Here is a 22,963-nt window from a genome sequence, read left to right on the forward strand (position 1 = left end):
TTTCATGGTTCGGGCTAGGCCCTTTAGATCCAGTGAAGGGAAATCTTAAAGCTATAGCATACAATGACATTTTAGACAATTCCGTACTTCTGACTTTGTGGCAACAGTTTGGGGAAGGCCCTTTCCTGTTTCAGCATGACAATGACCCTGTTCTGCCCCTGAACAAGGCAGTTAACCAACTGTTCCTAGGTGGTCATTGAAAATAAGAATTTGTTCTTAACTGCCTTGCCTAGTTAAATAAAGGTAAAATAAAATTTAAACAAAGCGAGGTCCATACAGAAATGGTTTGTCGAGATTGGTGTGGAAGAACTTGACTGGCCTGCACAGAGCCCTGACCTCAACCCCATTGAACACTTTGGGATGAATTGGAAGGCCTATTTGCCTAAAATAAATGTCCAAACCTCACTAATGTTCGTGGCTGAAAGGAAACAAGGTCCCGCAGCAATGTTCCAACATCTAGTGGAAAGCCTTCCCAAAAGAGTGGAGGCTGTTATAGCAGCAAAGGGGGACCAACTCCATATTAATGGCCATGATTTTGGAATGAGATGTTTGACGAGCAGGTGTCCATATACTTTTGGCCATGTAGTGTAGTTCGTAAGAACTTCCAGACAGAGACATCACAAGTGTTCTTACAGGTGCGGACACGGGGGTAGTTGTGGGCCAGTAGGAAGCGCTCCACCCAGTTCTCCATGTTCTGCAGCACCCAGCTGTGAGCCAGCTTGTTTCTGGGGGTCTGCACCGCCAACCAGTCCAGACACTGGCTAGGGTTGTACTCTATCACCTGGGAGAGAACACACACACACAACAAAAAGGATAAGATTCTGAATATTTTAGGCAACGACGTCAAGATCAACTGAAATAACTTGACTAAGTGAATTAAGGACAAATACACATAGATACATTTGTTTAACTGAAGTAACTTGATAAAGAACAATGAATCAGATGAACCTATGTGACTATGTTCACTCCAAGCTCATCACTAAGTTCAGTACTCTGGGACTGAACACCTCCCTCTGCAACTGGATCCTGGACTTCCTGTCGGGACGCCCCCAGGTGGTGAGGGTAAGCAACAACACATCCGCCACTCTGACCATCAACACTGGGGCCCCTCAGGGGTGCATGCTTAGTCCCTTCCTGTACTCACTATTCACCCAGGACTGCGTGGCAACACCTAACTCCAACACCATCATTAAGCTCGCTGACGACACTATGGTGGTAGGCCTGATCACCGACGACAAGACAGCCTATAGGGAGGTCAGTGACCTGGCAGTGTGCTGCCAAGACAACAACCTCTCCCTCAATGTCAGCAAGACAAAAGGAGCTGATCGTGGACAACAGGAAACGGAGAGCCAGGCATGCACCCATCCACGCGATGTAGTGGCGCGGGTCGAGAGCTTCAAGTTCCTCACTAAGGAATTAACACTGTCCACACACACCAACACGACAATGCCTCTTGCCCCTCAGGAGGCTGAAACAATTTGGCATGGGCCCTCAGATTCTAAAAAACTTCTACAGCTGCACCATTGAGAGCATCTTGACTGGCTGCGTCACCGCTTGGTACGGCAACTGCTTGGTATACCGACCACAAGGCACTACAGAGGCCAGTGTGTACGGCCCAGTACATCACTGAGGCAGAGCTCCCTGCCATCCAGGCCCTCGATACCAGGCGGTGTCAGAGGAAAGCTCTAAAAATTGCCAAAGACTCCAAGTCATAGACAGTTCTCTCTGCTACTGTATGGCAAGCGGTCTGGAACCAACAGGACCCTGAACAGCTTCTACCCCCAAGCCATTAGACAGCTACCTGGACTATCTGCATTGACCCTTTTTGCACCAACTCTTTTGACTCATCACATATGCTGTTGCTACTGTTTATTATCTATCCTGTTGCCTAGTCACTCTAGCCCCTACCTATATGTACATATCTACCTCAATTACCTTGTACATCGACATGGCTATATACACACACACACACACACACACACACACACACACACACACACACACGGTACCAGTACCAAGCTAGTTATTTATTCCTTGTATTATTTATATTTTTCTATCTGCACTGTTGGGAAGGGCCCGTGCCGGTCACTGTTTACGAAGCATGTGACAAATAACATGAGATTTGATGTGTGTGTGCGTGACAGTACCTCCCAGATCCTCTGTAGGATGTAAGAGGCGAAGGAAGGCATGCCCGGAGGACCACCTGACAGCTCCATCAGCATGGTGAGCAGCTTGAAGAAAGGGTTTGCCGCCTAGACGAGGAGAAGCGGGAGACGGAGAGCAGGGTGGAGATAAGGAGAGGGACGGAGAGAAAGAAGTAGAGAACATGAGGGACAAATTGAGATTTGTACAAACTAATAATTGAGTTGGATAATAGACAGAGCATTATGTATTAAAAGTATAGGTTCTCACATCAGTGCTTACCTCAGGCGTCAGTTTAGCGATAGAGGTGAAGAGCATGGATACAATCTGGAATAAAAACACAGGAGAAATTATGCCCCTCTATGTAATAATAATTTGGTGGGTGCCTATATTTGTCCTATTTCAAACATGTAAAAGTCTGTATTACTACCAATTGTGCTTTTTGCAAATCCCAACTCTCTCTGAGACGCCCTCGGAGAGTGAGGTCACGGCCAGGGTCTACCATTGACAACGGCGACGTGTTTGTTTGTGGGTGCGTGCGTTAGTGTGTGTGTGTGCGCGAGCGTTAAACGTACGTGCTCGGCCAGGCGGTTGTTGTAGCGACACAGGCTGAAGATGAGGTTGCAGGTCTGCCTGATGTTGATGCCGTCTCGGATGTGCTGGAAGAGGAAGGGGAAGCCTTTCCCCCCGGTCAGGGCTGCCATGTCACTCTGGGACAGAGTCAGGTGTCTGGAGAGAGAGAGGGGGGGGAGATTAGAATGAAGGTGAAATTAAACATGTGAAGAAGGGGGAGGATTTGATACCGACAACAGTGAATAAATTAGGTGCTATATGTGGTAGTATTTCTAGCTAACTTTTGGGAAGTATTACCAACACTATGTTGTGCTGTGCCAAAGCTATGAACATTTCCTGTGACCCAGCAAACGTAAATACCAAATTGTCTAGTCACAACAATTTGTCTAGTTCTGGGTGATACTCAAATTGCCCAGTGACATTGACAAATCTCACTTTGCTAGTGGCAGGTCAAATCCCTGTGCCAGAGACTGCTTTTCCTGTGTCCCAAGTGGTGCCATGCCATGCAGTGCCCTACCTCTCAGAGCGGGACTGTTCCACCAGCAGGGCGATGAGAGCTATCATCTTCTCCAAGGCGGCAGGGCGGTACTTCTCTTCCGCCAGGGATAAGATGTCCTCCTCCTCATCCTCCTCTTCTCCCTCCTCCTCAGACAGCACCTCCACCTGGGGCTGGGGGGGGCAGGTTATTACACACCCAATCACAGAAACACACACACACACACAACTAGTGTTTACTTACGTTCTCAGGCCCCTTGGTGCCCATGTAGAAGTGCACCATGATGGAAATGGCTTGTAGGGACAGAAGGAACTGACTCTGGAAGTATGAGAAAAGAAAAAACAAAACAGACTTAACAAAAACCTTGTTCTCTAAAAACCCTTTCAGCCATGTATTTTGGTGAGGTAATGCCAAGGTCATGGGGTTCAAGCCCTGCAGGAATCACAGAAAACATGTGTACTCAGAGAGCAGGCTCTGGTCAAAAGTAGTACACTCTTGGTTATAGGGTGCCATTTGGGACTCATTTTTACACACTTATGTCCTTTAGGATAAAAGTGTCAAGAGTATTTTCCTATAAAATGACAATTGTTATCAACGACCCACCTCCTCCTCTCCCATCTTGGCGAACTCGTAGAGGAAGGCGAAGTACTCAGTCAGGTGTTTGCTGTGGGGCTTGACGCCGTGTTCCATGATGGACAGCAGCGTCTTGACGAAGCGCGTCACGCACGAGCGGCTGCCAATGTCCTCCACCGGCCCGTCCATGTCGTCAGACCTGGAGGCAGCACACAGGAAGTGACACGAGACAACTTGTGAGGTCATGTTCATTACCAAACAAATGAAGATGGACTGAAACAAAGGGACTACCTAGACTTGTTCAATGAGAAACTCATTTTCATTTCCTTTTGCAAAGCATTTTGAAACGTTCTCTGTTGAGTACCCTAATGAACATGATCCAGGTGATAGTAGAATTAAACATGGAGTTCTCCCCGAGTTTTTCCAAAAAATTATAAAATCGATACTTCTTTCGTTTGTGACCATTTTCCTCAATGTTTTGCCACAAAACTCTCCAGGTGCCCATAGTGCTAGGGCAACAAGGTGACACATGGCCAGCTAATGACACCGACAACACGGTGATGTCATGATGCAACGCCTCTAGTTTCAGCAAAACATGATCAGCTCAAGAGCCACGTTATAGACTCATGGGATATCAGAAGCCAGTTTAAATCGGGGGAAAATTCAACAACAAAAAATTATATAATTATGTGTAAGCCATCAATTGTTAACATTATAAAGCATACAAATTAACATGTTTCTCAGGTTGTGAGTGATTGAGTGGGTGGATGATTGATTGGTACATATGCAACCAGCCCTACCCGTCCTCCATGCCAGGTTGTAGGTAGAGGTGGGCGTGGACTGGCCGTAGCCTCTGGATGACGTGGATACACAGCCTCTGAAACATCTGATGGGGGACAACAGGGTAGAGAGTATGAGTGAGTGAGTGTGAGTGAGTGTGACCGCCGAACAATCTGATTGGGGTTCTCACCTGTCGAACAATCTGATTGGGGCACTTGATGAGGATCTGCATGGGCCACCAGTTGTCATCAGCCATGCGGTCCAAAAACCACTGAAAGACCATGACAACATGACAACAGGAAGTTAGCAATTACCCCGCTAATGAATGAAAACCATTTCAGCACAATGTGTTCCCGGATTTGTCCTTCAACAAACAGTCAATTCACCTCGCAGGCCGCCTGGCTGTTGTTGAATTGTTTGGTCAGTAGCTCGATCCACTGCAGCATGGTGGGCTGAAAACACACAGACAAAATTTAGACAAACCCTTGCTATAAGTTACAGACCTTCCACACGGTAAAACAGAGGGCAAAAAAATTAAAAATAATAATTAATTAATTAATAAAAAAAGTAAAAATATATTTTAAAAAATTTTCTGAAAAATTAACCAGACCGCAATTGAGGCTGGCAACTAGAGGGAGCCATCCATTGAAAGTAAGGAAGGACAACTCACCTTTTCCTTGGAGTGAATGAACGTCTCCAGGACAAATGATGTGCTAAGCTGTAACAAAGGAGGAGAAGTGTGAGAGTGGAAAGTATATTCAAAAAGTGGATAGGTAAAACCATAAAAATAAAAAAATTTACGGTGAGAAAAGTCAAGGATTTTAAAATGAAGTTCTACGGTTGAGAATAAGGCTTTAGTGGAGTGGGGTCGTACCTTGGCAGTCATGAGGGAGATGGCTTTGGGGTCTGGTAAAGTGCTAGGGATGCTGCTGCAAAGTTGCCACATGAACCTGTAGGTAAGAGTAGAGAGAGAGTCACAACACTGATCTCAGACCAGTTGATCCACCAAGGCAACACTACATCCTACATAACTTGCACTATGTTAATAGATCAAGACCACATTTGATTGCATATGAGCTTTAACTGAGACAGTATTTCATAAGTAAAATTGATTTGGTTATACATTTCAGGGTAAAGTCAAGGGCACACAAGCAAAGTACTGTTAACATAAACTCTCAATTATATCACATCTGTATTCTAGCTTCAGAAAAAGTACAGTCTTGACGGCTAGTACAAAAAGTCACTGACCCAAAGTACGTGTGCTCGAAAATGTTCTTGTCCTGGAGAAACTGCATGTTGTCTTGCCAAATCCACTGAGTAGAGAAAATCAAATAAAAACACAGAATAAGTATTTCAAAGTTTAGAGAGAATAAAGAACGTGAGAAAGGAGAGTGCTATGAGATTGTGACCAGCCGGGTACCTCGAGTAGATCTGGAGAAACGTCAAAGTTGAAGTCCTTGCCATTTTCCTCCTCTAGCTCCACTCTCTTGTAGAAAAGCATGTAGGCGCTGTGGGTCTGGAGTGCGAGACACGGGACAAACTGTCAACTTTAAAACCCATTGTTTTTTAAAACTACATCTAAACATTAGAAAATGATTTTACAAGGAAACTGACCTTCTCAAAGGAGAAGTCCATGAACTTGTCGGTGACAGAGTCATACGTTTTTGTCTAAAAGACAAATATGTAGGCGAGACAAAACATTTAATATATTGAAAAGGTATTAATTAACAGTAAAACATTGAAGCCGTGTCTTTTTTTGTGTGGATTTACCGTCATCTGTCCACCGAAGCACTCGGAGGCTAGCTGGGCTGAGTCAAAGGGCTTCACCTCGGCATCGTTGAATAGGTACCTGAGAAAAGCAAACTAATTACGTTAATGAGAGTCGGTTGTATTCCCTAAAATTCAAAAGCATCCAGATATCAAAAGGCGTGTCGTGAATGAATCTCCATGTAAAGGGACAATAAAGTGTATCGTGAGACCTCTATTTTTTAAATTCCCCCACTGATCTGATTTCAATACTAGAGCCAGAGATATTCCTCACCATTTGTTATTCTTGTAGGCGTGCGGGTTGACGATGTCTCGGATGAAACTGTAGTAATGGCCGCCGTCGGCCGTGCCCGTGTGAACCGTGACGCCGATGAGGTCGTACTCGTAGCTCTCCGCCACCTTGGCCTCACCCTCCTCCCGGAAACCTGTAGTAGGACATAGTGGACCACATCAATGAGCAACCCATTCCTCCAATTATTGGTCCAGCTAGCCTCTGATAGGCCAGATGGATGAAGATACCAAGAGGATAAAAACTTTATATTAAATCGCCGATAAATCACTGGGGAGCATTCGAGGTGCAGACATGACTTTGTTTTCAGATATTCGTTATTCTATCCAGCACATTTGTCCTCTTTCTACAGACTGCGAAAAAGGAATTATCCGCAAATTGCTACTCAACCCGATTTCAAAACACACCGACTAGTACAGTGATACAAGTGAATTTAGTACAGAGCCTATGAGAACCAAATCATGCAGTTGGGGGGGGGGGGGGGGGGGGGGGGGGGGTCTGTCGGAACAGGAAGTGACGCGTACCCTCTTTCCTGTCGCCCTTGGCCATGAGGAAGTCCTCAGTGTAGGGGGTCATGTCGAGGCGCAGGGGGAAGGAGAAGTGCGTGTTGACCTTCTCCTTCATCATGGTGACCATGTTGAAGGTGTAGCGCATGGTGTTGAAGCTCAGGATGCGAGGCAGCTTCTTGAAGCACGCCCTGGAAAGGAGAAGGATCGAGAAAGGGAAGGGAGATTAATATAAGCACAGGTCTTCTTCTTCAAAAAAAAAACTAGAGACGTCAATAATTTTTTTTTTTTTTAAATGGGAAAACCAACATCAACTAGTGGAAAACCAGCCAACCATTCCAAAAATGTCTAGTATACAACTACGACTGCCAGTGTAGGATGGTTGGCTTATTTTCAGTAGAAACCAGCAGGGTCCTCTTCATGAGGTTCGCGTCGACTCACCTCTTCTCTGCGCGTACTTTCTTGCCACACTGGGAGCAGGTGTACATGTTGTCCCCCTCCAGAGTGTCCTTGATGGTCACCTCGTCCAGAGATTCCTGAGGAAACACGAAGACAAGTCTCTAGCAACATGCCAAGCAGTACTATATGCCCACTAGAATTAGGAGCATAGAAAAAACACCGGACGAACAGAGTCCAACATAGGATGACTTGAGGAGAAGTTGCCATTTGCAAGAGTAAGAATTCCAAGCTGAATGGAAGGGCGGCAGTGTGATACTACAATGCTATGAGATTTGAGACGTGGGATTGGAAGGTAAACCCCAGTCTATAACACTTGGTTGCACTTCTAAACGACGTCAACGATGTTGATGGCGATGTTGTCCTTACGTAGATGTTCTTCATGTCGGCCACCTGGCACCTGACTGTGTAGAACTCCTCGGCTGTCTGACTCACGTGGTCACAGTCCTGTTGGACGGGAAAATCAGTTGAATGAGAATGTGTGTGTAAAGCCACACACACACACACACACACAAGTGCAGTAAACACACGTAGGGCAACATTTTGTAGTGAATTTTTGTAGTGCCAAGGAATAGTGCAAAGTGCACAAAAAAACATAAACCTCGTAATCAAGCAGTGTGGTTTAATGCGGTTTATAATGAGTTTTGCACTTTACACAACTCTTTTGCACTAGGGAAACGTTGCAGGTAAACATTTAAAGGAGTATAGTGATTCTTACCAGCGAGACCACATTGTTGGTGATGACCCCTCCAAAGAGCGTCTTCACTGTGTTTTTCAGGTCCTGGGACATCTCCTCTATCTTGGTGATGAGGTCGGTGAAGAACTCGGTCATGTCCTTCTGCTCGCCCGTGTTCAGGGGCTGCTTGTCCATGGTGTAGGTCTTACAGAACGGGCGGGGGTTGTACGCCTTCCTCTCGCTCTCCTGGAACGAGGGATGGAGAGCGAGGGGGTAAAAATGGAAGAAAGAGGAGCGGAGCAAAATCGAAGTAGCAGGGTCTCCACGGGGACAACGTCAGTTTGTTCCTGTCATGTGGACGGAGGAGCTAGATGAGAAGGGTGTGAGACAGAGGGCTGAGAGAGAGAGAGAGAGAGACTGGCTGCGTACCATGAGATAGGTGAACATCTTCTGGAGCTCCAGCAAGGTGGTCTTGTGCTTAATCTCCTCTGCGTACTGGGAAGGAAAAAAAAAACACAACTCTCGTTAGCAAACAACATTCGCAAATACCAACATCGAAAGCATTCTTCCGGGTGGCAGAGGGAGTGAAATAGCATGTGTGGGATGAGCATTCTTTCGCAAAATGGCTGCCGTGGATCATCCAAGCGTGGATGAGGTGAAATTGCCCCCATACAAACTACAGCACTGTGAAAAGGGAACCACGGTAATATCATCCATTACAAATCGCTAATATAGAGTGAGGAGAGAGAGCGAGAGAACAAGACAGGGGGGAAAAAAACAACGAGGCGTAAGAGAAGCAAGAGGGAGAACAAGAGAGGAACGATAGAACAAAGAGAGGGAGTAAGAGGAGCACAGTATTTAGCGGACTGACCTTCGCAGTGAAGACGGCCTGGCGTGCCTCAGGGATCATGTAGAGCTGTTGGATCGTGGAGGCCAGGTAGCAGGTGGCCCCCAGGTTAGTGAGGCCCACGAAGCGACACTCGGCACGCACGTCGTCGTGGGGCCAGTAGTCCCACTTGTACGGGGCGTGAGAGGCTGTCAATTAACATTAACATAAATATTCATATCGTTCAGGGGCCAAATAGAATATACCGGATCTAAGATTATGTTTGATGATGCTCAAATATCTTAAATCATAGCATTTTCAAAAAAAATTGGCTTTGAACCTTAATAAACCAACTTGGTTCACTCATTTGATCCGGTAATGGAAATCCATGGAGCAGACATTACCAACAGACATTACACCCCCCCCCCCCCCACCCCCTAGTTGGGGTGGGGGTTAGGGGCGGAAACTATTTTCAGATTCTGTCAGCCAGCACAATGTCTAATTCAATGGTCATTGTATTCCCTTGGGCCCTCCTACCAATGCATTACTCTCATTGACAAATATCCCTAGTAGCATTTTCAACCGTTCTTAAAGGGTCCTCTCACTCTGCATGTGCTGGGACATGACCCAGTTGTGAAGCAGCCTGTAGTTCTCCACCGAGCCCTTCACCGTCTCCACCAGGAGGTCGTAGGCGGCGGCGCGGGCCGCATGCGACTTGCACTTGGGCTGGGCGCGGTCGGCCAGGCTGGGAAGGAGGAAGAGGAGGTTGTGGACGTCGCGCAGGAACTCCTGGCCCTCTCGGGAGAACTTGAAAGGGGGCTTGTGTTTGAGGACGCTAGTGGCGAGGCGCAGGAGGCCAGTGAGGCCGTCGTCCTCGATGGCGCCGTCCTGCTGGTCCAGGATCTCGCGGCTGGGGAGCGGGAGACAGGTCAATGTTTGAGCAAGCAAACTTTAATTGTAGTGGTTTAAAAACAATATTGTCCCGTGTATTTGAACTGAGCTGGCCTTAATTCTCCAGAAAGAATGTGGACAACGCAAGTCATCACACATTAAACATCTATTTCAATAGAGACCTCGGTTGTGTCTGAAAACGGCGCCATATGTCCTATATAGCGCATTTCTTTTGACCCCAGCACATGGTCCAAAGGCAGTGCACTAAATAGGCAATAGGACGCCGTTTCAGACGCAGACCAGGTCTTGGATTCATCTTGGACTCACCTCCGTATGCAGTCGGCCAGGTGTCTGGCTAAAGCATCCAGATCCAATAGAGTGGTTTGGCTGGCGTCTTTGACGTGGATGTTGTCGATGAGCTTGCACAGCAGCCAGAAGTACTCTTTACAGCCCGTCCTCAGCACGGGCTCCTCTTCATAGTCCTCCACCTGAACACATGACCACACAGCACATCAGCTACAGTGCCCCCTTCATTTATATTAGACATGTGTAACTTGACGTGACCTAGGAATTGAATAACCCACAACGAACACATTTGTTTTAGTCAGTATACAGTACAAAACAAATTGTGCTTGTGTGTGTGTGTGTGTGTACATGCATCTGTCTATACACGCAAGTGTTTATGTGTGCTGTACCCACCCGCAGTGGTTTGAGGGCCTGTGCGTCGGGCAGGAACTTGAGCAGCGTGGAGGCGGCCAGCAGCAGGAAGGACCTGTTGATGGACTCTCCCCCCTCCAGACCCGACAGGGACAGTTTGTACAGGCCGTTACACGCCTCGTGACGCACCGCCGTCTGAGAAGGCACACTCACGTTAACCCATTCCTCTATTTGATGTTGTTACCAAGGTCACACGGATCGATTGGGTCACAGAATAGTTAGTATTCCAGTGGCATCAAAATAGAGACAATATTTTTGGATGGAAATACCCACAAATGTTACACCGAAACAAACTGAGGGGGGTGGGGGTCAGTGTCTCATTATTCCCCCAGATCTCACCTCCGGCACCAGCAGGGTGAGCTTCCTGAGCCAGTCGTGGAGGTGGTCGCTGTCGGCCAGACCGGACTTGACCGTAGAGCAGCAGTGGGCCCAGCTCACCAGCAGCCACATGGAGTAGTGGGTCACTGGAACATAGGAATAACGTCATCATTTCACATGTCTAATGTGTCATTCCTAAGAACAATGTGCTTAAGCACATACAGAATGGATAGGAGGGTCACTGGAACATAGGAATAACGTCATCATTTCACATGAAAGCTCTACTTTCAGCGCAAAATGTTTGTGTGAAAAAAAAAAAAAGTGGCTTTTAATTTCTCATGTTGATTAACATTTAAGCATATGTAAAACGTAGCTCACCTTCATGGCGGGACCGGTGATCCGATTGGGCCTTCAAAACTCTGCAGGTGAGACAGGAAGTAAACAAAGTCAAGATAGGCTGACGGGAAACCTTGAGTACAAAAACATTTCACACCGATACCCCATGTCCATACGACAACACAACTTACAATGAATGCCTTCCTTCAAATTCAATCATTTGTTCCCTGTCTTCAAATTCAAAAGCCTTTCTTGGCAGAGTGTGACCACATACATTGAGCCACACCAAACATACTTAGTAGTTAAGTACTACATAGCACGCTAGCGGGTAGTGTGACCACGGAAACACAGGCCTCGTCTTCGGTGTTCTCTCACCTGTGTGCTAGGTTATCGTAGGTGTAGGCCACGTTGATCAAGCGCTGGATCAGGTTGGTGCCTTGGACAAGGCCCAGGAAAACCTGACAGGAAAAAAAAAAAATCAAGTATTACCAAGTATATCAAGTATTTAAGATACAAATAATTACCCATGGGGATAGTTTTGAAGTTTGTGTAGAGGCCAAGACACCACAGGGAAGGAAGTACAGAGAGACAAAATAGCTGTGGGCAATAGAAGACTGCTTCAGAGGGAGAGAAGAGGCAATAGAAGACTGCTTCAGAGGGAGAGAAGAGGCAATAGAAGACTGCTTCAGAGGGAGAGAAGAGGCAATAGAAGACTGCTTCAGAGGGAGAGAAGAGGCAATAGAAGACTGCTTCAGAGGGAGAGAAGAGGCAATAGAAGACTGCTTCAGAGGGAGAGAAGAGGCAATAGAAGACTGCTTCAGAGGGAGAGAAGAGGCAATAGAAGACTGCTTCAGAGGGAGAGAAGAGGCAATAGAAGACTGCTTCAGAGGGAGAGAAGAGGCAATAGAAGACTGCTTCAGAGGGAGAGACAAAAAGATGCTGCAGGACATTCTCTACTACTTTCTACAGAAATGTTGCCTTCACTACAGAAATTAAGTTGGAAAGAAATGTCATTAAGATGTTATATATATTTTTTTCGGTTTATGGTTACTGGTTTGTCAATCCTGGGTTATTACACGTTTCTGTATTTCCTGGTTACGTCAAACAAAACAATACAAAAATCGATCGATCATTTCTCTTTTAAGTGCCTCAGCTGTGGAAAGAAAGGCTGTGTCCCACACAGAAAGAGTTAAGGATGGCAACTCTCCCCACCCAGCGGTGAGCATAAGCTGTTAGCGTTTAGCTGAGGGACCACTGTACCTCTGTGAGGCGGGGGATGTGCAGGCCCTTGCCGTGGTCGCCGGCGGACTTGCGGGACTTGCCAGGCCAGGCCCTTTTGCGCTGGCTGTCGGTGAGGCCCGACCAGGAGAAGACGTCGTGGTAGGCTAGGTCCAGGTCGGCCGGGTCCACCGCAAACTGGCAGATGAGCTTAAGCAGGCAAGCCAGGCAGTCCAACAACCACTGAAGGAGAGAGAGAGAGACGTGACCCGTGTTAACACTCAACACTAACTACAGAACATTGTTTTTAAAAAGGACATGGTTTTATTTCTGACCTGTTCATTCCCCCCCATGTTTTTCTTATATATTTTAGGATTGTCCACTTTGAAATTGGAAATCGTCCGCACCTCATAAAGCGGTTTTCAATGTTTTTTTTAACAGAATCATTACCACTCGTCATATGACTGTAGAGTACCGAGACTTCAACTTTATTTAGTTTAATCTATACAACCCATTCTATTCCATTTCTCTAACGTATTATAATGTGTTTCTGATCCACCCACCACTGTCCAAGACTCCTGGTCCTTGGGCTCCAGAATGGCAGAGTTGAAAATCTCCAACAGCAACTGAAGCCCTCCAGACGACACAAACTGTAAAAAGAGAGCAACACAAAACAAACAGGAAATGGAGTTGACGTGATGGATAAGTGGTTTGTATAAGTGTGTACAGTATGAGAGTTAGTCAGTTTATAAAGAGGCGTACCTTGCAGCTCCAAGAGTTCTTACTATTCTCTATCTGGTCCTCGCTGGAGTCGTCAGAGTCTGGGTACAGGTCACTGTAGCTCCCCTGGACACACACAGACAACACAGGGGTCATTCATATGCGTGTTGGAATCAGTGAGCAAAGCAAGGGTATGCATATGTGTGTGAATGTGGGTGTTCATGAATGAGAAAATAAGGTGTGAGTGACAAAGTATATATATATAAATCAATCAGTCCCAGTAGTACCGTGGACTCCCGGTGGATGCGTCGGTTGGGCTTGCCCAGGGCCTCGATTATCTCCAGGGCGTACAGCAGCTTGTGGGGGCTCTTGATCCTCAGCAGGTCCTTCCAGCACAGACCCTCGCCTCCCTACGGACAGACGGAGAACACACACGAGACAGGACGCATATCTTTATGTTGTCATTCATTGGTGAGCAAAGTGGGTCAGAACAAGCACGGCTCATTGAACAACTCAACTAAATCGGCAGGCCCTTGATATGTTGAATGAGGTGTGTGCGTGACGGGCTGAAACGAAAATGTACACCCCTGGGGCCCTGGGGATGTTTAAGAAATACGAGCAGAAACTAATGAGCAGGATGCAAAGGGATAAGCAGGCCAGCATGAGCAGGGGCACAACAGGATTGGGGAGTGTGACGGCGTGTAAGGGGAGAGTGACGGCGTGTAAGGGGAGAGTGACGGCGTGTAAGGGGAGAGTGACGGCGTGTAAGGGGAGCGTGACGGCCTGTAAGGGGAGCGTGACGGCCTGTAAGGGGAGCGTGACGGCCTGTAAGGGGAGCGTGACGGCGTGTAAGGGGAGTGTGACGGCGTGTAAGGGGAGAGTGACGGCGTGTAAGGGGAGAGTGACGGCGTGTAAGGGGAGCGTGACGGCGTGTAAGGGGAGCGTGACGGCGTGTAAGGGGAGAGTGACGGCGTGTAAGGGGAGCGTGACGGCGTGCAAGGGGAGCGTGACGGCGTGCAAGGGGAGCGTGACGGCGTGCAAGGGTAGTGTGTGTGAGAACAGGTGACGTACCGTGTCATCGGCGATGTTCTGGAAGGCCAGCAGCATGTTGGGGCAGGTGGGCAGCAGCATGAGCAGCTCCCAGACGCGCCTCGACAGGTTTTCAGCATGGAGATGCAGCTCCTCACATCGTAGGTTCTGGAGAGTAAAATAAAATTCATCTTTATTTAGATATTTGTAACGCGTTATTTTCTGCTGTCACAGTGACAGAACCCATACACCACACACACACCACAGCCACAGAGCAGCAGCAGTCTTGGAGCAGTACTATAAACACAGCCGAAGGCATGCACACACTATAGTCAATACCTCATTTTGATTCAAGTAATTTTGTTAACGTTCTGGTCAGATGAGTGTTAGATGTGAGGAAGTGAAGAGGGGGGGGGGAGAAAGAAAGAAAGAGAAAAAAACAGACGGACAGAGACAGACGGACAGAGACAGAGAGAGAGGAGGGAGAGAGACAGAGAGAGACAGAAAGAGACAGAAAGAGACAGAAAGAGACAGAAAGAGAAAGAGAGGAGGGAGAGAGACAGAGAGAGAGACACAGAGAGAGACAGAGAGAGACAGAGAGAGACAGAGAGAGACAGAGAGAGACAGAGAGAGACAGAGAGAGACAGAGAGAGACAGAGAGAGGAGGGAGAGGGATAAATGCATGCAAAAGAGAGTGAGTGACGTACAAACAGCACACTGGATAACCCCTCTCTGGGTCCCTGTGAAGGGAGAGACTATAAAAAGCACTGACCGCCGGGTGACTTTGCATTTCAAAACGAGACGGCTCCCGCCGCTGTGACTAAAATATACACGTTGACAGATGAGCGCCTTACATCTTATGTATTACACACCCGAGGCTCAGTCCTAAATGGCAACTTATTCCCTACACAGCGCACTACTTTCGACCGGAAACATATGAGCCCTGGTCAAAAAAATAGTGCACTATCAAGGGAATAGGGATGGCATTTGGGACACACCCCATGCAGTACGTTTTACTGGACTATCAAACGACTGCCAGAAGACCATTGGACAGTCGTGATGCATTATGCATGATGCACCTGGAAGGAAGAGCCTACTTTATATTCTGGAAGGGCTTTTTGTTCAAAGACTATTTCACATTTAATCGGATGGAGAGTATTTCAAGTCTGGTTTCTATGTAGCTGTTTCCAAGCTGCTTTTTCCAAACGCTCTGTTGCATTCTTATTTCCTTAGCTATATTATCAAGGGAATCTAATAGACTACATTTTTTTCAAGATATACAATGAAACCCATCCCCAAACATATCTACTCCGTCACATGGAGATGCCGAAGGGGACTCTCCCCCCCCCAACATACAACCCCCTCACACACCGCGTCCTGCCAAACCCACTTTGTCTCTGCCCCACCTACACACACAAACCATTGGACTGTAAAGGGCCTCCTCTCACAGAGCACTGGGGGGCTTAAAGCAGGCCAGCATCTCACATACCCTCAACATCCCCTCACACACAGCCCTAAACCCATGCCCCCACAACACGCACACACCATGACCCACCTCGGGGCTGTCTCCCAGGGCACTGGGGGGCTTAAAGCAGGCTGGCATCTCACATACCCTCACACACAGCCCTAAACCCATGCCCCTACAACACGCACACACCATGACCCACCTCGGGGCTGTCTCCCAGGGCACTGGGGGGCTTAAAGCAGGCTGGCATCTCACATACCCTCAACATCCCCTCACACACAGCCCTAAACCCATGCCCCTACAACACGCACACACCATGACCCACCTCGGGGCTGTCTCCCAGGGCACTGGGGGGCTTAAAGCAGGCTGGCATCTCACATACCCTCAACATCCCCTCACACACAGCCCTAAACCCATGCCCCTACAACACGCACACACCATGACCCACCTCGGGGCTGTCTCCCAGGGCACTGGGGGGCTTAAAGCAGGCTGGCATCTCACATACCCTCAACATCCCCTCACACACAGCCCTAAACCCATGCCCCCACAACACGCACACACCATGACCCACCTCGGGGCTGTCTCCCAGGACACTGGGGGGCTTAAAGCAGGCTGGCATCTCACATACCCTCAACATCCCCTCACACACAGCCCTAAACCCATGCCCCCACAACACGCACACTCCATGACCCACCTCGGGGCTGTCTCCCAGGGCACTGGGGGGCTTAAAGCAGGCCAGCATCTCCAGCAGGTCGAACAGGGTGGTGAGATGGGGCTCCTGGAGCAGCAGTAGCATGGGTATGTGCTCCTTCTGGGGCGGGGGGAGACACGAGGCCGGGAGCTGCACCCCCTCTCCCTTACGCTCCCGCCGTGGGGCGCCCAGCGAGACAAACACCATCTGTAAATGAAGAGAGGGAGAGGCATGAGTGCCATAGCTGAAGGGGCCAATCGTGTGTTATAGGCATTGCGGCATTGAAAGCCAACGTTCCCCCGTTCGCAGAGATATCGTTCACGTAAAACGCTGCATATGGTCGGCTCAATCGGAAATGGCCTTCAAAAAGCCGGAATGCCTAATAACCTGCGATCGGTTTGAAATCCCCGGCGAATATTTGCGCCTAAGTGCAGACTGCCAAGTGTGTGTAGGTAGTTACCTGCATGTCTTTGAAGCCCAGCTCATGAAGGGTCTTCTCATCGTAGTCCGTGGTGAGCTCATGGCCAGAGGAGATCATTCTGACCGGGCCCATCAAACCACCTGACGGAAACACACACACACACACGTTAGAAACACAGACTGGCGAAACACCCAATACTAAAAGCGGCTTCTGATCCATTAACTTGCTCCTTTTCCTTAGTGAAAAACCATGACTCAGATCTGAAAGGACGGTATAGAAACGGTGTAATCCTTCCTTCTGAGGTGATTACCTCAATGGATCACGGAAGGATGTGTGCATTTCTAATGAGGGGGTAAGGAAACCATTCACTACTTAAGAATTGCCCTTCGGGACAAAAAACGAATTGATTTCAATTAAATTCAAGACTACTGACACCACAGGACCTGTTTGAATACCCCTAAAATACTGATACAAAATACACGGTGAGATCAGCGATTGCTTCAAAAAGGGAAGGATGCAACAGCCTTGGGGAGAATCTCAATTGCATTTCCTTTATCCCATCCAATTACATACTCATTATCCAATTGTTAATTTTTTTTTTTTTAAAGGCGAGGAGAGGATGCGAGGAATCAAGGAAAAGCAATCGAGATTCTCCATTGGTATTGCCGCCACACTGGATCAGGGGTCAAAGGTGAGGTGACAGACCTGGGAAGTCCCCCTGGCGGCTGCTCTGCCCAAACTCCTGCAGCTGGGCCTGCTGGTTCATCTGCTCCTTCTGCAGGTTCTCGTACCAGTGGGTCACCTCGGCCCGCAGGTCTGCCACCTGGTCACTGGGGTACATCTCGATGGTCATCTGGTACCACATACACAGGTAGGAACGTAGACACACACACAGACAGAAAGGGACAGGCGCACACACACACACACACACACACACACACACACAAAGGCAAGTGACCAAACAGAAACACACAGACGCGCACACACAGAAAAAAGTGTGTTAGAACATCCTTACAAACATCAAGAATGAGAACACAGCATTCTTCACAGTAGTATCACAACAAACATTTCTACTCCATAAAAGTATGAAATTAGCTTGCACCAATCGTTTCCATTCATTTTCCCTAACACCACAGAACACAACAGCAACAAGAGCATTTGAGTGTTTCCAAGCGACCAAGGGTTAATAATTAAGTACCAAGATGCTGGGTACTTTCTTGGGTACCTTGTCGGGCAGGCCGGCGGGCTGGCACACGATCCTCAGTGGCAGAGACTGCTTGTCGCTCAGCGCCTTCAGGTGGCTGCTGATGCCCGTGCCCTCGATCTGCCACTGACGCAGGTGGTAGGCAAACCTGGAGACAAAGAGACAAAGAGAGTGGGGCAGGAGACAAAGAGTGTGTTGGGGGAGCAGAGAGAAAGTGAGAGAGCGCCAAAGGGAGACACGGTTCTTCATGCTGGTTGAAATTAGCGTGGGAGTTGAGTGGGGGAAAAGGTTTGGGTGAAGGGTGGATGGGTCAGGAGAACTGGACCAAGAGCTTGTCCTGTAGCTCTCCAGGTCCAGGGATGATCTCGACTAGGCGAGGCGGAAATATAGTTGATGATAAGCAGCGTGCTGGTTAAGTTTAGAGGTTCAGGGCTTAAAGTACACAGGTTGAGAGGATGGAGATGAGGAGCGTGTGGCTCTCTCTGTGAGAGAGTTTCGGTGCGTCTGCTTGCGTACATGCATTTCTGTGTGTGTGTGTGTGTTCCCAACCTGCGTCGGAAGGCCTCCAGGTGGGTCTTGAGCATGAGCAGGCCCCTCTCGATGACGGTGAGGCTGGAGTGGGCGTCCTTCTCCAGGTTGGCCGAGGTCATCATCAGGCTCTCCATGCACTTACTGATGAACTCCTGCTCCTTCTCCAGGCCCGTCTTACCAGCTAGGGGACGGAGACGGACACGCAACCGCAGAATCAATAACGGCCAAGATCGGAAATCTATTATAAAGTAGGATGTTTTGGATCTGGACGTGCTGCTGCGGACAGGGTTTTCACTTCCTTTTTTGCAGCAATATAAAACAAGGGTGTTATGGTGGAGAAATTCTACTACGAGTCTTCAACCATGTACCAACTGAAGGTCCACTGACCGTTGATGTAGTAGGAGTTGATGTACTGGATGGCAGCGCGGCTGATGTCTGCGGACTGGGCCCTGAGGGCGATGCCCCACAGCTGGTCCATGCCACACAACTACAGAGGAGGTGGTCAAAGGTTAGAGGTCATGGACAAGCGTTGACAAGGTGACAGCAGGGTTCAGTGAGAGGTATGGACGGGCCTGAAAGTTACCAAACACCGATGACACAAACCGTGTGTGTATAAGAGTGTATGTGTGTATGACCAACTGTACTCGGGTGAGTGTGTTTGTCCCTGTGTGTGTGTGTGTGTTTGAATCCTTCTTTGTAATGTGATTTGTGGATTCAAATAAAGTGTGTGTGTGTGTACCTCGCAGTTGGAGCCGCTGTCGTAGGCGCTGGTGGCCAGACGGGCCAGGTTACAGAGATGCTGGAAGAGGTTGAGGCCCGTCATGCTGATGGTCTCTGGCTTCAGCTGGGGCATCTGAGGAAACAGGAAGTATTAAGGGCAAACGGTATTACAATGACAGATTCTGAGACTTTAAGACCAAGGCTTTTAATGCCAAGGCTTGTCAACGATTTGGGCAACTTTTCCAATTCGTTTCCCCTGGCTAGTGAATGACTTTTCAATGACCTTTCACAATGAATTGACAACTTTGGGACTTTTTAAATGACAACCCCACCCCCTTTTTTTGTTTGTTACAGATTCTAGCTATCAATTTGTTGAATTGGTTTTTAGCTCAGGTTCACCATCACCACCACAGACCACGTTGGAATGACCCTTGCCCAACAACCCTCCCCACTAAGACCAGATGGTCCAGTCCGGTCGTACCTTTTCCAGGAAGAGGTGTTTGTAGGTCTCCATGCCCATGGCGTGCTGGTCTTTGCTGCGGACCTGGTTGAGGAACCAGTGCAGCGCGTCGTCGTAGCACTCTCCGTCCTCCACCAGGCAGTGCCACAGGATGTCCACCTGCTCTAGACTCAGTCCTGAGGGAGAGGAGAGGCTGTTAGCGTGTTCATATACAAATACCCCGCTGTTATATATGCACACATTCACTGCTGGGGAGAGGAGGAGTTAAACTGGTGTCAGCGTTGGTACACAACCACACACACACTTCTGACTATAAAGGGGAAGATGTGCGTATCACTCCCTCACTGGATCCACAATAGGCACACAACCACACAGGCAGATAGTCATGTACACCACATCCACATTTTCACATACACACAATATAAATTGGTTCCCAGAGAAAATTGGCTGCAGTATTAATCCTTTTGTGTCCTGATCGGGCACCACCATAAGACTGCAGGGAGTCTCCCAGTCTACCTCTAAATCAAAAATATTAGCTCCCCTTCACGCATACACAAAAGCATGCAAACACACACACACACACACACACACAAAAGTCACACACACACACACACAGCTATGAACAGAGTGAATTAGCTAGGTAGATCCAGTCACCCCTCTGGAGACGCCAGAGGACAATGAGGTCTCTGTTGTAGGAGAGAGAGGCTCATCAGGTTGCACATCTCCAGGGCCAATTCCATTCCCAGGGTGTAGCCAGCCAGCCATAGAGGGAGAGAATGATAGGGAATGTTTCTGTTGAACTTTATGTGAAGACTGGGTAATGTAACGGAAAGCTGGAATAAGTCTTCCTTATTGGACACGTCATGGCTGAAACACTCGCCGTTTCAGTCTGTTTCGCTCCATTTGGTGCCTAATGAACACGACCCTGTTGACTTACTGAAGTGGTCTGGGGAGCCCAGTGTGGAGAAGACACAGGTCAGGAACTGCAAGCGAACTTGGACTTCTGCACTGTGGCCATACCTGTGATCGCATAGTAATCAAAAGAAGATATTTCAATAATGAACTATTCTGTTTCCTTTCTAACTGCAACGTCACTCTAACGTCCATTCCAATGCGTTTCACATTTCAAATAAGGAAATCAAAAAGACTAGCCACGCTCTCTGTGGTTCTGTCAGGACAAAACATGCACGTGTCGTTTTGTCTCGGCGGTCCCTTAAAGCAGCCAGCACCTCCCGAGCTGGCCACATACACAACCACAGAGTCACTGTCCGCAGCCATTGCACACCAGAACCGCACTGCAGCGAGACTGGTCGGCTTAATAAGCTGCAGTTACATTGGTGTACCTACAATACATGCTGTGTTACCAAATATGTTGCCATACTCCACAGTAATAAGACTGTTACCGTTGTATAGTTACAAGGTAAAGTCAATAATGTCAATGGGGGAGTGGGTAGGGTAGTGGAGAGAACGGGTGAGTTACTCACAGGGCAAACTTGTGCCTCTGCTCTCGGACTTCCTGGATGTAGTGCAGCAGGTTCTCAAAGAACAGCTTCATCATGTGCAGCTCCTTCTCCGCCCACCTGAAAGACACGACACCAAAGGGTGTGAGTTGGGAAATTCATTATCGGCTCCGATTTCGGAGCACTCTCGCCCGAGTGTAGCCAGAGCGCAGAATAACTGATAACGGCCATTTAATATGGCCGGTGTAAGTTAACGTCTGCAAAACAAACGTAATTAAACTGTAGCCAGCAGCACAGTTACAGTCACCAACGCTGTGGATAACAGCCTAACCAGCTCTGATAGGGAGAGTAAAATGGTGAGGTGTGTGTGAGGTGTTCTAGCATTTGTGTCTGGAAGTAGCTTGCAAAGCTAACCAACGTTAGACAGTTAGATTGGGTGCTTGACTGCCGTGTGAGAACACTTCTGAGAACGCTCAGATCAACCTTATTCCTCGGCCAGACCGTCCAGTGTGCGCTCTGAATGCTCCGAGTGCAAAACACTCCGAATTTACTAACGGACAGTCTGACAACGCTCTGAACTTACGAACGCCCTGACCGTACTCTGGCAGTCCAACGTGAATTTACGAACATACCAAATGTCACAAAAACAGTAGTTATTTTCACAAAGTTATGGTCACAATATGTCCAATATGTGCAAATCTGTTGCATTGCCAATGTTATTCTGTGATGCCATGTAATGGACAACGTTTGTCTTGTTCTAATCACGCTGAGGGTGCGATGCTTACATGGTGATCCAGTGGGTGTCGTAGCTAGAGCCGAACTGCTGAAAAGTGCCGAACAGTTTGGGAAGGAGGCGCAGGGAGACGACCACAGATCTGTGGGAGAGAGAAGCATGGAGTCAAAAAACAAGTTTCACATAATAGCTAGCCAACGAAGGGATAATACAAAATCATTTGACACCAATTCATTTCAGAGCCATGTTGTTCACACAGACATACACACTCATATATGCACGCGCACACACACACACACACACCTGTGGTGGGCTAGGTTCTCCAGGCAGCCCTCGATGAAGCGCATGCGGATCTGACGGTCGGTGAACCAGCACACCAGAGAGCACAGGAGCTTCTCCGCCTCGTTGATCAGGCCCTCCGACAGGTGTATCTGACGGAACAGGGAAGAACGGAGAAAGGTCACTCGCACCTCTTTCCAGACTTCAGAATATCACAACAGATCCTAAATTAATAGCGATAACTAACCTTAATAATAAATGAGCTGCTCCTCGAAACCTGAAGGAGGAAGTGACGCATTCTCCTCTAATACGTTGAGTATTTAGTAGCTGACAAAACTTGTTTTCCACACAGTAACCAGGTTTCCATCCAACCATTTTTATCCGAGTAAAGTCCCCGTTGAAAAAAGAGAGGCCTGATTTAAACTGTCAAATTGTCAGAAAATTCCCGAAAAAGTCAACAAACAAAACAAATACTCGAGACATGGGTGGATACTTTTTTTGGTCGCTGATTAGAATATGCAACAAATTGCAGTGCAAATTGCACAATTGTTGATAGACTAACCATGACTTTGAGATATATTTATAGTCATGCGATGCTGTGCGTGCTCTTGTCACTACAACTTGAAAAAGCATGCACAGTTTATTAAGCTCCAGATGAAATCATTTATAATGAACTTCACAGGGTG

At 47.9% G+C, this 22,963-nt stretch overlaps 1 protein-coding gene and 1 non-coding gene across 7 annotated transcripts in view; both read right to left on the reverse strand.

Annotated features, from left to right (window-relative positions):
* LOC109865684 (ubiquitin carboxyl-terminal hydrolase 34) overlaps window positions 1-22,963 on the reverse strand; it is a 57,402-nt gene that overhangs the window by 12,081 nt on the left and 22,358 nt on the right. For 3 of the 6 annotated variants that reach the window (XM_031798988.1, XM_031798993.1, XM_031798990.1), the window contains exons 17-62: window positions 22,302-22,429; window positions 22,051-22,140; window positions 21,290-21,385; window positions 20,743-20,825; window positions 19,827-19,981; window positions 19,365-19,478; window positions 19,013-19,112; window positions 18,644-18,806; window positions 18,089-18,242; window positions 17,596-17,743; window positions 16,930-17,030; window positions 16,473-16,676; window positions 14,356-14,481; window positions 13,572-13,694; window positions 13,327-13,410; window positions 13,128-13,214; window positions 12,607-12,807; window positions 11,722-11,804; window positions 11,389-11,429; window positions 11,032-11,156; window positions 10,675-10,827; window positions 10,303-10,463; window positions 9,690-9,994; window positions 9,130-9,293; window positions 8,688-8,753; window positions 8,301-8,504; window positions 7,952-8,029; window positions 7,568-7,662; window positions 7,145-7,317; window positions 6,606-6,756; window positions 6,335-6,413; window positions 6,179-6,232; window positions 5,985-6,080; window positions 5,813-5,877; window positions 5,439-5,514; window positions 5,235-5,282; window positions 4,951-5,016; window positions 4,755-4,835; window positions 4,585-4,670; window positions 3,815-3,983; window positions 3,455-3,529; window positions 3,233-3,384; window positions 2,718-2,871; window positions 2,413-2,469; window positions 2,148-2,252; window positions 634-781 (exon numbers count right to left, since the gene is read on the reverse strand). In XM_031798988.1, the coding sequence (XP_031654848.1) occupies window positions 634-781; window positions 2,148-2,252; window positions 2,413-2,469; window positions 2,718-2,871; window positions 3,233-3,384; window positions 3,455-3,529; window positions 3,815-3,983; window positions 4,585-4,670; window positions 4,755-4,835; window positions 4,951-5,016; window positions 5,235-5,282; window positions 5,439-5,514; window positions 5,813-5,877; window positions 5,985-6,080; window positions 6,179-6,232; window positions 6,335-6,413; window positions 6,606-6,756; window positions 7,145-7,317; window positions 7,568-7,662; window positions 7,952-8,029; window positions 8,301-8,504; window positions 8,688-8,753; window positions 9,130-9,293; window positions 9,690-9,994; window positions 10,303-10,463; window positions 10,675-10,827; window positions 11,032-11,156; window positions 11,389-11,429; window positions 11,722-11,804; window positions 12,607-12,807; window positions 13,128-13,214; window positions 13,327-13,410; window positions 13,572-13,694; window positions 14,356-14,481; window positions 16,473-16,676; window positions 16,930-17,030; window positions 17,596-17,743; window positions 18,089-18,242; window positions 18,644-18,806; window positions 19,013-19,112; window positions 19,365-19,478; window positions 19,827-19,981; window positions 20,743-20,825; window positions 21,290-21,385; window positions 22,051-22,140; window positions 22,302-22,429 (5,467 nt within the window). The remainder of the gene's footprint in view (window positions 1-633; window positions 782-2,147; window positions 2,253-2,412; window positions 2,470-2,717; window positions 2,872-3,232; window positions 3,385-3,454; window positions 3,530-3,814; window positions 3,984-4,584; window positions 4,671-4,754; window positions 4,836-4,950; window positions 5,017-5,234; window positions 5,283-5,438; window positions 5,515-5,812; window positions 5,878-5,984; window positions 6,081-6,178; window positions 6,233-6,334; window positions 6,414-6,605; window positions 6,757-7,144; window positions 7,318-7,567; window positions 7,663-7,951; window positions 8,030-8,300; window positions 8,505-8,687; window positions 8,754-9,129; window positions 9,294-9,689; window positions 9,995-10,302; window positions 10,464-10,674; window positions 10,828-11,031; window positions 11,157-11,388; window positions 11,430-11,721; window positions 11,805-12,606; window positions 12,808-13,127; window positions 13,215-13,326; window positions 13,411-13,571; window positions 13,695-14,355; window positions 14,482-16,472; window positions 16,677-16,929; window positions 17,031-17,595; window positions 17,744-18,088; window positions 18,243-18,643; window positions 18,807-19,012; window positions 19,113-19,364; window positions 19,479-19,826; window positions 19,982-20,742; window positions 20,826-21,289; window positions 21,386-22,050; window positions 22,141-22,301; window positions 22,430-22,963) is intronic. The other 3 variants (XM_031798991.1, XM_031798989.1, XM_031798992.1) reach the window with 3 other exon arrangements.
* Window positions 21,001-21,134, reverse strand: LOC116355576 (small nucleolar RNA SNORA70). Its single transcript, XR_004204584.1, has one exon. It is a non-coding gene; the product is annotated as a small nucleolar RNA SNORA70 (small nucleolar RNA).

The sequence above is a fragment of the Oncorhynchus kisutch genome, linkage group LG20 (assembly GCF_002021735.2).
Source record: "Oncorhynchus kisutch isolate 150728-3 linkage group LG20, Okis_V2, whole genome shotgun sequence".
Lineage (NCBI taxonomy): Eukaryota > Metazoa > Chordata > Actinopteri > Salmoniformes > Salmonidae > Oncorhynchus > Oncorhynchus kisutch.